This window comes from Vombatus ursinus, unplaced genomic scaffold (genome assembly GCF_900497805.2).
Source record: "Vombatus ursinus unplaced genomic scaffold, bare-nosed wombat genome assembly UNPS02009770.1, whole genome shotgun sequence".
Classification (NCBI taxonomy): domain Eukaryota; kingdom Metazoa; phylum Chordata; class Mammalia; order Diprotodontia; family Vombatidae; genus Vombatus; species Vombatus ursinus.
The window spans coordinates 11285964-11299384 of record NW_020949548.1 but is presented as its reverse complement, the minus strand read 5'-3'; the positions used below and the strand labels follow the sequence as shown (position 1 = coordinate 11299384).

Here is a 13421-nt window from a genome sequence, read left to right as displayed (position 1 = left end):
AAATCTGAAGGTATAAATGAACAATATTAAAAAGTTATTATTTATTTTACCAAAGATTTCATAATTTTAAAATGTGAATTAAACTGAAATAGGCTTTAGAGACCCTCTAGTTCCAACCCTTCTTGTTATTAAAATGACCGTTTCAACAAATGCTTTTTTTAATGCCTTTTCTAGCTTCTAAGAAAAAGGATCTACTATACTTAAAATAAGATTTGATTTTAAAATGTTGGTTTTTCACACAATTTCTCAGAAATATACCTATTGTATTTCAGTATTCCTTCCTGTATGTTGCAATAAGAGCTATTTTCTATAGTCTTGATATCTTTGCAAGTTGCATCTTTGTTATTAGAAATAGTTTAGAAATAGGTTAAAACAATTAAAAATTGGTTTTAAGAGAAAATATTTAGTATTATTACTTAGTTTCTCCTATGTAATATCTTTAATTTAGGAACTTTTTTCACTGCTCTTCCATTTAAAGAAATGGTTTATAATTTATTTTGTTCTTATATATCATAGGATGTGTTTTGGAGATGCAGACAAAGTATCTTTGATGAAATGAAGAAGAAATTTTCACAGGTAGACAGCTAAAGTAAAGGTTTTAATGTGATAATAGAACAAATAACAGCATGATTGTAATTGTATTTGATAACATGGCATGTTATTTCTTTAAAAATTTATGCATGTATAACTATTCTATTCCCACCCAGTTTTAATGAAAATAAAGTCTTAACATATTGCAAATTTTGATCTCTCCCACTCCCTTAAAAAACAGAATAGAAAGCATTTGATTTGTTCACTTTGGTGCCTATCCTTCCAGGTATATGCATTAAAAAAAAAAAAATGATAGCCTTGGTAATCTGACCTCTTAATTTGAAACTTAAAGAATTTTGTTGAACTAAGTTTCTGGCTGCTACTAAATTCTTAGCAGTTGCCCCACTTTCCAAATCTTAAGCTTTCCTATGATCCAGAATCCCACCCTAAATGTTTTTAATTGCCCTCTTCTCTTCCTTTTCTCCTGTCTCCTATTCAGACTCTCCTCATTCAGAGCCATTTCATTCCTCAACCACTATGTGGTAGGGTCTTATTTAGAATCATTGAATCATAGAAATTTCTGAACTAAAAGGGAGCTTAAGGATAAATAAGTGTTCAATATAGGTTACTTGAAAAAGAGAATCTACTTTTAAAAGGAAAAACCTTCTAGAAATACAACATTAGTAGTTGTGGTTTTTTTTTTTTTTGTTTTGTTTTTTAATTTTGACCACAATCAAAAAAGTTTCACATTTTAAATCATTGGCTCTGTTTATAAACAGTAAAGTCTTTAAGCTTTCATGTATAATATCTAAGTTGTATGTGTTAAGCTTTATGCTAGAAAACCCTTCTTTTTATGCTAAAAGAATTTCAAGAATTTGATAGATTGCTTTTATATACATTAAGGTCAGTTTGAACATTTGTAAGTCTAGCACCTTCCTGGCTGTATTTCATTTTAGTTTTAAGCATCTATGAAGTATTTCAGAGCTACTGGTGAATATTGTGGTCGTTTATAAATGCTACCTGCTGAGAAAGATGATTACCTAAAGTAAGACCAGGAAATCTAAATGTATTCCCAAAGAAAATGTGACAAGTTAATTTAAACTTCAGTTACACATCTATATTTCTTTTCTCTCAATTTTGACAGTAATGCTACTCATTGTACTCTACCAGTAAGGAGCCAAAATTTCTAAAAAAGAAAAGTTTAAAGAGATTGTTTGAAGTATAAAATTGTAGAATCTTAGAATTTTAAGGGGCTTGAAGGTCATCTCATGACTATCTACCATATCCTCAATCAATGCTAATTCCGTGTCTGCTTAAAGACTTATAGTGACAGAAAAATTACTATCCCCTGAAACAGCCCATTTTATCTCTGAATAGCTCTGAGTTGTAATGATGATTTCCCTAATAATGATTGAGCTTTTAAAATCTGCCTTTCTAACTTCTATAATTGGTCCCTGTTTCTCCTCTGGAGCCAAGCAAAACAGTTTTGTCTCTGTCCACATAACTCTTCAAGAATTGAAGACTGCTATCACTTTCTAACCCAAGTTTTCTCTTCTCTGGTCTCGGTTCCTTCTCAAACCTGAATACATTCCAGCGTATCAAGTCCTTTCTAAAATGGGAAGTCCAGCACTGGAAACAGTGCTCCCATGTGTTTGACTTGGCTAGAGTATAGCAGAACTAGTTCCCCCCTTCCTTAGCATGCCTGTCCTAGGCATAAGATCCCATGAGTACTTTTGGCTATTTTATCACCATGCTGACTCACTGAGCTTGCAGTCCAATAAGATTCCAGGGCACTTTTCACATGTACTACTGCCTAGACAGATTTCCTTCATTCTGTACTTGGGTTGTTTTGTTTTGTTTTGTTTTAAACTCTAGCATAAGTTTTTATGTTTATCCTGTTAAACTTCAGCTTTCTTGTTCTCTGTTAAAAGCATTCTCTTTGGATAGATATCCTTTCATCCAGTGTATTCAGTACCACTTCCAGCTGGATGACATTTGCATGTTTGGGTCCTATCAGCAAACTAAGTATAAGCCCACCTAACTATTATCACCTTTTCCAAGAATCTGTTTCTAACTACAGGAGTATCATGCAACTTTGTCAAAAGCAATTGAAACTTATGTAATCCATACTCATGAAAATTCCATGATCTTCTAGTTACGTAGTTCCAGCAGAAATGGAAATTAAATTATTCTAACATACCCTGTTAATGAATTCATGCTGATTTTAGTGATTATTCTTCTTTTTCTAAATTCCTATAAACCATTCTTTTAACCATTTCTTGTAGAATTTAACAAGGAATTGACATCAAACTCATTTTCCTGTAGTTTGAAGCATCTGTTTTCTTTCTCTTATGAAATTTAAGATAGTACTTAATTGTCTTAAGCCTCATATTACTTTTCTAGTTCACCATGATTCCTCAAAGATCACTGGCAACTAGTATGACACATGCAACTTCTTTTAGTTCCCTGAGCCAGGTGACTTGAGCTCCTTGAGGTTGAAGCTATGTGTTATCTTACTCTCTTTATACTTACCTTGGATTTCAATTCTCTGTTACCTATGTTTGTTTTGTCCTTTCAGTCTAAAGGTAATTTTTACAGAAAACAGGCAAAATGTTTAAGTTGAGTTGTTGTACCTTGTCTTTGTCATTATCTTCCCATTTAGGCCAAGCCAGGAGCCCTGTCTGTTTGATTTCCTCTTGCCTTCTACCTAACCTAAAAAGGTCCTTTTTAAATTTTCACACTATTTACATAACTCAGCTTATTCTGACTTTATTTAGCCTTCCTGACACATTATAGGACCTTGTCATTTTTAAACATTTGTCCTCTATTTCTTTCTTTTTTGTTTTCTTTTTGTTTTGGATAGACAATGGGGTTAAGTGACTTGCCCAGGGCCACACAGCTAGTTAAGTGTTATGTGTCTGAGGCCGGAGTTGAACTCAGGTCCTCCTGAATCCAGGGCTGGTGCTCTATCGACTGCACCACCTAGCTTCCCCTGTCCTCTATTTCTCCTGCTTCCATATACACTCTTTTAAAAGCTGAATTCATAGATAAGCCTTTTCCTTAAAGATATCTGTTTTGTTTAGATACCTTACTCTTTTCTTCTCTTTGGAATTAATTGCTACCATTTTGTTTGCATTTTAATATTGAATTGACTTCTCTTTTTCAGTCTCAGGCCAGAGGATCCTACTATGTTCATTTCTCTGAGCCACTCATTTAAACTCTTAAATCTTGGTTGCATATCACATTGTGCCTGGAATTCCTTCCTTATCTATCATACAGTGAACTCTAATGTGGCATAATCCGTTGCCTCCAAAGATTCTCATCATTTTTGCTTTACAAGATAGTTTATTATTTATTGGTCGGAAGCAAGTCAAGAATACCAAAACCCCTGCTGCCCTCCTCAGTACCTGGCTTACCAGCTACATCTGGATACTTTATTAGGTAGACAACTTTTCCCCGGCCTCTTTAGATATATCTCTCCCTAAAATTCATCATCATCTTTCAAGAAAAAACCCAGCTTATTTTGAATATTCAGGAAAATTCAGCTTTACCTTTATAATTTAGGGGTGGAGATGAGGGACAGTGAAAACTCACACTCAGTCTTCCAGAAATGTGGCATTTTAGCTATAACTGCTAATAATTTGTTTATGGTCTTATATAAGAAAGGTTACCTTCCCAGCCCCCATTCTCAGAATGCTCTGCTATTCTGAGTGGTCTGTCAAGTCAGTTAAAATGAGTTTTTGCATGTACTCCATTGGTTTATCATCTGAAGTCTGAATCTGGAAGAAATGTAAAAGTCATTCTTTTGTTTAAATGCTTCATGCATGATAATACACAGAGGTCCCTGAAACTCTGCATGTATCTTCTTTTATATTTAATTCTGACCAACAAACGTTTGACTCTGGGAATACAAAAAAAGAAACAGTGCTTAGCCCTTTAGGAGCTTACAGAGGAAACACAGTATAGACCCCACTAGGTAGATGTAGGGTTTATTCCAAGTAACAAAACATAATTTCAAGAGGTGAAGAGCACTAACAGTGAAGGGAACAAGGGAAGACCTTGTATTTTGTCTTCTCATCATTTTGTCTGCACAGTTTAGCAGCTTTTAAGCTGATTGCCCCTTTCCCTTCATTTCCTAATTGTACCTTTATAACATAAATAAATACTATAAAGGGTTTTGGATGGTTATTGTTAAACCATTTTTTAAAACTCACCATGTTTTTTGCAGCTGTAGTCTTAGTCACTCAACAGTTCTGTTTTTTTTTTTTTAAAGCAATGTACTATATGCATAACACTGTAGCATTGCGGTAGGCACCACAGGAGAGCCAAAATAAGTAAAAGGCACAGTGCCTGCCAACAATTTATATATAATTGGGGAAACAAGACATGCAAATGGAAAACTTTAATAGTCAGTGTTTCTGAGTGCCAGTAAAGTTCAGAGTAGATGAAAACATGAACAGTTAATGTGGGTTAGAATTGTCAATCAAGTCCCATAGGTGGTCCACATTTTTTCTTTATATTTGTTTCTTTGAGGTGCTTTGTCCCTTCCCCCTCCCAAAAAAAAAGTTTGGGTGAAAGCTGTGGGTAATAAGTAGATGGAAGATGAAATTATAGCTATAAAAGTTTTTTTTTTTAAACTCCACTAGTAACTGAGGCATTTGTTACAATTTATTTTGGAGTTGCTATTTTAAAAGTAGAAGATAGGCTAAAGTACAGGTAGGCCCTAGCTTAGTGATAGGATTTTCCTCTCCTAAGTTAGTTTTTAAATTGCTTATTTGGAACTCTAAAGACATTTCCTCTAAAAATGCTACAAATAGTAGTTAGATTTCCAGGCCAGCCCACAAAATCAGTAGGGTTTTTAACCTGTAATGGTGGTAGAATGATATTATGGAAACACCACTGAACTATGAATTAAAAGATTTGAGTTCTACTCTAAAGCAACTTAAACTTAATAAACTTTCTGGTTACTTAACTGCAAAAATAATAATAATAATAATAATAATTAATAATACCTCTCCTGCTTACCTCTCATGGAATTGAGCTGCTTTGCATTCATACCCAATTATTGTGACATAAAATAGACATTTTCTGTATTATTAAATGTGCCAAATTCTTAACTGTAAATTTTATTTTATTATTCTGTACCTTCTTCATGGACATTCATTCTTAAGAATTTGTTCATATATTGTGTCTTATCTACTCAAACTAAAAAAAAAAAATTGGTGAGTATACCTTTGTAATCACTCTGAAATATGCCCCATATCTTTTTAAAGCAAAGATATATTTGTACCATTTCTAACAGTTTTTATTTAAAATTTTGAATACTAGTAGTAATAATAATAGTACTCACATAGCTTGGGTCCAACAAAGGTGATTAAGTTTAGTTTAAGATTAGTTTCTATAAAATGGTTATGTTATTTAGTAAAGTTACATGGGCTTATATTAATTTTTGCCCTTTAGAAAGCAAATAATTATTTTGATTCTTTCAATTTCAGATAGAAAATGCTGCTGAAGAACCTAGAGTTTTATGTATTATACAAGATACTACTAATTCAAAGACAGTCAATGAACGAATCACTTTAAATTTACCAGCTTCTACTCCATTGAGGAAACTGTTTGAAGATGTGGCCAGCAAAGTGGGCTATGTAAATGGAACCTTTGATTTGGTGTGGGAAAGTGGAATCAGTGCTACTGACATGGTAATACCCTATATTTAATTCATCCGATTTCAAGTTGCTCTTATTTTAACATTAGTCAGACTTTTAAAATGTTTTCATAACTGGAGTGTTTTTATACCTAATTTGACTCTAGATTTTATGGCAGGCTTCCAGATTGCTGTGATAACAAAAAGCTGAAGCTCAAGTTCAGTTTAACTTATGAAATACAAATCAGCTTTAAAACTAACTAGGACAGAATAATCTATTCACCAAAATGAATGATATAATAAAACTTGATGAAACATCTTGTTTCCCTCATATCCGCTGTGCTTTCCCCCCCCATCCTCCTCATGGTCTGTTCCCTTGACTATTGTTTACTCTCTTCTTTGTTTGCTGCTCTTCTTATCCTGGATACTGTCCTTCCTCCCCCCTCCCCCCCTCCCCAGCCTGCTATTTCAGTAAGGTTCTCAATAGCACCTCTTCTGCCGTGCCTATCATGTCAGACCTCAGGGCTGGGCCAATTTCTTCTTTTGTTCTCAGGCTGTAGAAAATTAACAGGAGCAAATCATTAAACTCCACCAAACTACATGAAACTCATGCTTTCTCATCTCATTTGGTCCCTCTGCAGCTCCTGTACTTATTAGTTGTTGACTGCCTGTCAGGTAACCCATAGCAGCTGTTCTAACCCTTTTCCCTACTGAAAGCCCTGGCTTGCCTACCTCCTAGTTCACTAAACTGTCTAGTAGCAGCTCCCTCAGCTTCTGCCCTTTCTACCTCCTATCATCTACTGCAAATAATAATTACAATAGCTCACATATCTCATTTTACAAAGCACTTTTCTAACAACAACCCCGTGAGATAGGTACTGTAAATATTATTACCCTTATTTCAAAGATAAGTTGATTCAAACTAATCCAGATTAAGCAATTTGTCATACAGCTAAGTGAGTGATAGAAATAGGACTCTAACCTTAGTCTTCAGCCTCCTGATCTGGGAACGGTAGCCTCCCTTCTCCCCAGTGTGCCCCGTCCTCCACATCAGCCCTTATTGCATTCATCCCAGGAAGCAACTCCAGGGGAGAAGAGGCCTGGATAACCGTTTCTTTGGCACCAAAGTCCTTGGCACCATCAAATGATGATGAAACATCTTGTCTCTCTCATACCTGATGTGCTTTTTTTCCTTATCCTCCTCATGATCTGTTCCCTTGACTATCGTTTACTCTCTTCTTACTTTATTTGCAGCACTTCTCATGTTGGATACTCTCCCTCCTCCCACCTCCCCTCACCTCCAGTCTGCTATTTCAGTAAGGTTCTCTATAGTTCTCTATGGCACTGTCAAATTCACAATCAGAAATTGTTATGATTTAGTCAAAGGACATAATGTTAAAAAAGATGCATAGTCATCTAAGGGCTGTGAGACCTTCCAATACTATTTATAGATGAAGTCCTCCATTTGTATTTTTACTCTGTTCCTTGAAAGCAGGGACTGTCTTTTCTATTTATCTCTCTAGCATTTAGCGCAGAGCTTTGCACATTATAAGCACTTAATAAAAGCTTTTTCATTTATTTATTCATTCCACAAGGCATTTCCTTGTCCTTCAAGTTGGTAGCACTCTTTACTTCATGAAATAACTTTGTAGTCAATTAATCAATCTAAACGAATTTATCAAGTGCTTACTCTGTGCCAGGTATTATATTAAATTATATGTACTTGGTATTTACTTGAGTTTGCGTTTTATTCCCCCTATAATAAGAGTGTAAGCATTGTGAGGGTAGAAGTTATTTTAGTTTTTTGTCTTTTTATCACCGGACTTTATTGTGGCGCCTTGCACAGAGTAGGTACGTAATAGAAATTTTGTTGAATTAAATTGACTTCTTTCCTTCCTGCCCACCTTAGAGAAGAGGAAATCCTCTTGCTTCCCAGCATTATTCTTTTTCATCTCTTTACTTAATCTGATCTATTCTTACCCATTCTTGGATCTTGTTCATTCATTTATTTAGATAGTCTCATTCTGGTATTTTCATGTTCTTCTTTGTATTGCCTGTTTACAGACAAAAATATTCAGATCTCTCTTAGCCTTTAAAAACAAAACAAAATAACAACAAAGACTTTAAATCTCACTCATTTCTTCAGACTGCTATCCTGTTTTGTTCCTTCTTTTTGTCACCAATCTTACTGAAAAGAGTAGTCTAAGCTTGTTGCCTTCATTTCCTTAATAACCTTTCACTTCTTAACCCCACTGTAACCTGATTTTTATTCCTAATATTCTACTGAAGCTTTTCTAAGTTTACCAGATAGCCTAAAGAATTGCCAGGTCCAGTGACTTCTATTTAATCCTCATGTTATGTGATTCTCATGCAGTCTTTGATACTGCTGACCACCTTTTTAATTGATTGTCCTGATTTTCAGCGTTTCCCTTCTCTTCCTTCTTTCCTTCCAGCTCTAAAGGATATGTTCCTCAAGATGCTGTCTTGAGATACCTTCTCCTCATCCTTTCTCCCCCATTCAGATATCACCAGTAGATGGTTGACTCCCAAATTTTTTTTATAATTTTACTTTAAGTCCAGCAGCTTCTGAGGCTTTTACAGCTTGGTTTTCCTATTCTTAAAGAAGCCAAGCTTTATTTTTCCCTTCATAATGTTTTAAAACAGAATTTCAGTGTCACAGAAGAGTTTTAAATGGGAGTGTGCTGGAATGTCTTTGTTTGCTTTGTCTTCTCTTTTTCCTGAATATCTTCAGCCTTAGCTGGCCACACTGTAGTAGAGAACTGAAGTATACTTAAATGGGAATAATAATTTGATAGTCTCCACGGGACATATAATATTGTTAGTAAAGTATCTTTTACATCTTAAAAAGTTATATAAAAGTGAGTCTTTTTTTTATTTTAACCTAAATCTAGTTTTATTTTCCTCATTTTAAATTTAAAAACAGGAGAATTAAACCCCTTTTTATTTCTTTGGAAACGAAACACCTTTTCCCCAGTTACCCCAACTAATGTGTTTGTGTTACATGCCAGTATTTTTTTCTGTTTGTTTGTTTTTCCATTATTTTTTTCTGTCATGCTTGCAGTACACAAATGGGTTCACAAAGCCTAGTCTGGTAGAAATATTTAAAGAAAATTCACAGGTAGTGTTGAGTAGGTTTACCTGATAAGTTATTTACTACAGCAAACCGATGGGTTGGCTGGGATGTGTACCATAGATTGGTGCACAGGAATACAATGTAAAAGTGAAGTTTTAAGTATGCATTTATTCAGAGGGAAAGAAAGAATAGTGACAGGACATGTGGGTTTAATAAAGTTTTTAAATGCTGATACGTCCTCATGAGCTCTCTGCAATTCAAGTAGGCCAAGGTTGGTGGGAGGGGAGCTTAGTTTGAAAGTTTTTAGAGGAACTGTGAGTTCAAAAGTAGTTAGAATCTAGAATGAGCAAACTGAGAATATAGGGGCTGAGAGAATCAACTTGGAATAGTACCAAATGCAAAGAAAGGATAGGATAGAAAGGATAGAGAAGAAGACAATCAGAGGGAGATACTGATTAAAATGAGATGTTTCCTGAGCATAGTCCAGGAGAGCCCCAGGGAGTCAGACCTTCAGGTGACTTTTGAGGGGCCAGTATTGACTTGAGGCTAAGTGAGTGAACCTGCGACCCAGACAGAAAAGAATCGTGCCTTTCTAGGAGCCCAGGGAAATAAGGGAGTTCAATCTGAACTTGGATGTAAAAGAGTTGGCTAGCTTGAAAGGAATTACCACCTTTCTGAGATCTTCTAGTAACCATTATAGTTGGAAATTAAGAGTATGGAGAAGAGAAGAAAGGAAAACACGAGAATAGCTCTCATTTATATGGTACTAAACAGTCTGTTACATTTGTTATCTCATTTAATCCTCACAATAATCCTGTGAGGTAGATAATGAAGGTATTATGGTCACAAAGTATGAAAGCCGAATGAGATCATCAAGTTTATATCTCATTTTACAGATGAGAAAACTGCTTAGATGACATCCTTGCTCCTGGTCACACAGCTACTAAATAACTACCAGGTTTCTAATAATACTATAATGCTTTACACTAATAAGTGTCTGGTATAGTACTTGAACCCAGATCTGTCCTGACTCCAAGTCCAGCACCAAACTGAATCTTGAATCCAGGGTATTTGATTTCATATCCAGACACTGCTTAATGTTAATTAGCCTGGCCTTTGGAGAACTATCCACTTTATATATCTTCAGAAAGTTTTTCCATACCCTCACCCCCACAAAGCAGGAATTGAGGAGAAAACTTGGTATTGCTTTATTTTAACCCACATATCACATTTCATGACCTATTTTTTTTAAACACTTATATAGTGAATTTCTTATACAGAAAATATTGTGTCTAAATTTTATTTTGTGCTCTCAGTTGTTCAAAATTATGTTTAGTTCCTTTTGATGGAGTCCAGATGAGTACTGTCTTGTACATATTTTGGAAAGCAAAAGAACAATTATAATTAGATTTTCTTGTCTGAGACTTAGCATTTGTTTCTCAACATTTTTGCCTTTCCTTCATCTAGTCTATAAAATAGCATGACCAAAGTAATTTTTCTTAGGAGCTGTTTCATTAAAATCTCCCAATATTGATAGTGTAAATCATGTAATCGATTTTAAGCTGGAAGAAGTCCTTAGAAATCATCTAATCCAGTTTCTTTCTTTTGCCTAGGATAGTTGCTGGCCCATGAAGTAAAGGGTGCCTAACCACCTCACTGTGTGGGTGCATAGATAGTTAATACCAAGCCTGGATAAAAAGAATTTTACTGAACAGGATTCAGAAGAGCCTGTTTTCAAATCTAGTAGAGACATTGTCTATTTATGTGGTAATCATAATGATTTATTGCTGTAATTGAAATTTTTTTTGATAATTTTAAGATTTTATTTTATGTTCTTTAGGCTCCCTTGGATCACACCAGTGAAAAATCTCTTCTTGATACTAACTTTGAACCTGGGAAGAAAAACTTTCTGCATTTGACAGATAAAGATGGTGAACAGCCTCAGATAGTATCGGTAAAGCTACGTAACCTGCATGTCCTATTTCGTAGCTATCTAGCCAAGCTCCCAGAAATCCATTTAGTGGTTTCTGTGAATACTTGGATGCTTTTCTCTGTTTGATTTTGGCTTGTTATAAATTGTTTTAGGTAGGTTGAGGGTAGGGTTAACAATTCCTAAAAAAAACTTGTTAGCTTTTTGTATCAGTATCTCCTTTTGGCCACATTTTTTCCTCAGAGACTGTATCATAAATAGTTCTGATTATAATTGAATAGTGTTGAGAGTTCCTGTTCTTGACCAAATAAATTTTCATAATAGAAGCAGCATGGCATACTGGGAAGAATGCTGAATTTGAAACCAGAGGACCTGGGATTGCATGCTGGCTCTCCCACTCTCATACCTTTATGACCTTGGGCAAGTCACTGAGCCTGTTTCCTCATCTGTAAAATGAGGGAGTTGAATTGTGTAACCACTAAAATACCTAATTCTAAGTATTTGATCCTGGGACCCTAAAAAAATCATAGATATGTCATATAGATGATATAACCAATATATCATCAAAGCATGAACTACTAGCATATATTTAAGTGATATGTAATGTTACTAGCATTAGTACTTCTCTTGATGCAGCTCAAACTCCATCTTTAACTTTGTTGGTAATCTTCACAAATCGCTTTGGCCAAAATAATTGTATTTAAGATCCTGCAACCAACCTGGTAACGAACCTTGCTAGACTTAACCCAGAGCCCATCACTTGATCCATGTTTGACACCGTTGTGTCTTGGTAGGATCTGGCAGACCCGGTGCTTCAGTGGCACAGCCTTCAAGAAGCCAGGATTACTTATACCTCCTCTGTGGCCTCAGCGCGCCAGAGCCTATGAAATGAAAATCAAAGTACTGTTCACATTTATTATGTACTATAAAATATACTTAAGAAATGGAATTTAAATATATCATAGATTTGACCTAAATCTAAAAAGTCAGGTAATTATTTTATTTACCTCCTTTAAAGTCCTTCTGTAAACTATAGTGATTAACAACATTTTATATACTTTTCTAGTTTTGTGTGGTTTTTTAATTGCCTCAGTTAAATTTGTTCATTAAATATTTATTATGTTGGCTTTTAGGAGGACACCAGTACAGCAGATGACAGTGTGCAAGATAGGTTTATAGGCCCCCTGCCAAGAGAAGGCTCTGTAGGCTCCACCAGTGATTATGTCAGTCAAAGCTACTCATATTCTTCTATCTTGAACAAATCAGAAACAGGTAAGACTTTCATATTAATTCATTTTTATCAGAAGATTATACTTTTACTTGGAGTGACCTTAGATTTTATCGAGTTTAATCTATTCCTTTTATAGATGAAGAGATTGAAACCTAGAGAAATTCTGTCTTGCCCAAGATAGTTAATGGCAAAGCTGAGCTTCGAACTGAAAATGTTAGCTATTTCAGGGAGAAGCATTTTGGGTAATAATCTTATAATACAACTCTTCAAGAAGTTATATTGCAACATATTTGCCAGAAAAAAAATATTTGTACCAACTTTTTGCCTAGTATACAGTTAATTTATATGTTAATATAATGCAGCATAAAATTCAAATAACACTTTGCCTACAGAGGCCCTTGTTCAGATGTGCACATCAAGCCAGAGACTAGAGAAAAATACTCTTTCGGAATTCCTTAGCCTTCTTTGATTATTAGAAAGAATTTTTCACATTAGCTAATTGTTACCTTGGAATACAGGAAAAATTAATGATGAAATTTGGGATAGAAGGAGGATGAAGGCAAATAGAATACGAGCATCTGAGGATGAGGGGTGGGAGTGGGGCAGGCATTGATGAATGGTGGCAGCTGAGAAAAGGGAAGAGGAATAAATGGCACCCTCAGTAGGCACTCACTTTGTGCTTAGGGCATCTGAGAGGGCAGGACGTTGGGGCAAGAGGCACACTGGAGCTCCCAACCCGAGCTCTATTTGCAGCAGTTCACTGTTTGAGTCAGCACACAGCTGGTAAAGACTCCTTTGGCCAAAGCCAAAGTCCCTTGGACTGCAATTCTGAGTCCATTGCTTTTTCTGTTACAACATTCTATGACACACCCCACCCCCTTTCACTTTCTCTTTCTGTCCTATCGTGACTCTTCCCCACCTCCTCTTCAAAAGTAACTAGAACCAAAAATATTGAACACTTTTTAAAAAAGAAAACATTCCTGTTTTAAAT

At 35.3% G+C, this 13421-nt stretch overlaps 1 protein-coding gene across 2 annotated transcripts in view; it reads left to right on the top strand.

Moving 5' to 3' along the window:
• Window positions 1-13421, top strand: part of USP47 (ubiquitin specific peptidase 47) — a 110045-nt gene that overhangs the window by 35596 nt on the left and 61028 nt on the right. The window contains exons 2-4 of one of the 2 annotated variants that reach the window (XM_027852591.1): window positions 6124-6230; window positions 11110-11223; window positions 12333-12471. In XM_027852591.1, coding sequence (XP_027708392.1) covers window positions 6228-6230; window positions 11110-11223; window positions 12333-12471 — 256 coding nt within the window. In that variant the 5' untranslated portion in view covers window positions 6124-6227. Of the gene's footprint in view, window positions 1-6026; window positions 6231-11109; window positions 11224-12332; window positions 12472-13421 lie in introns of both variants that reach the window. The other variant, XM_027852590.1, reaches the window with a different exon arrangement.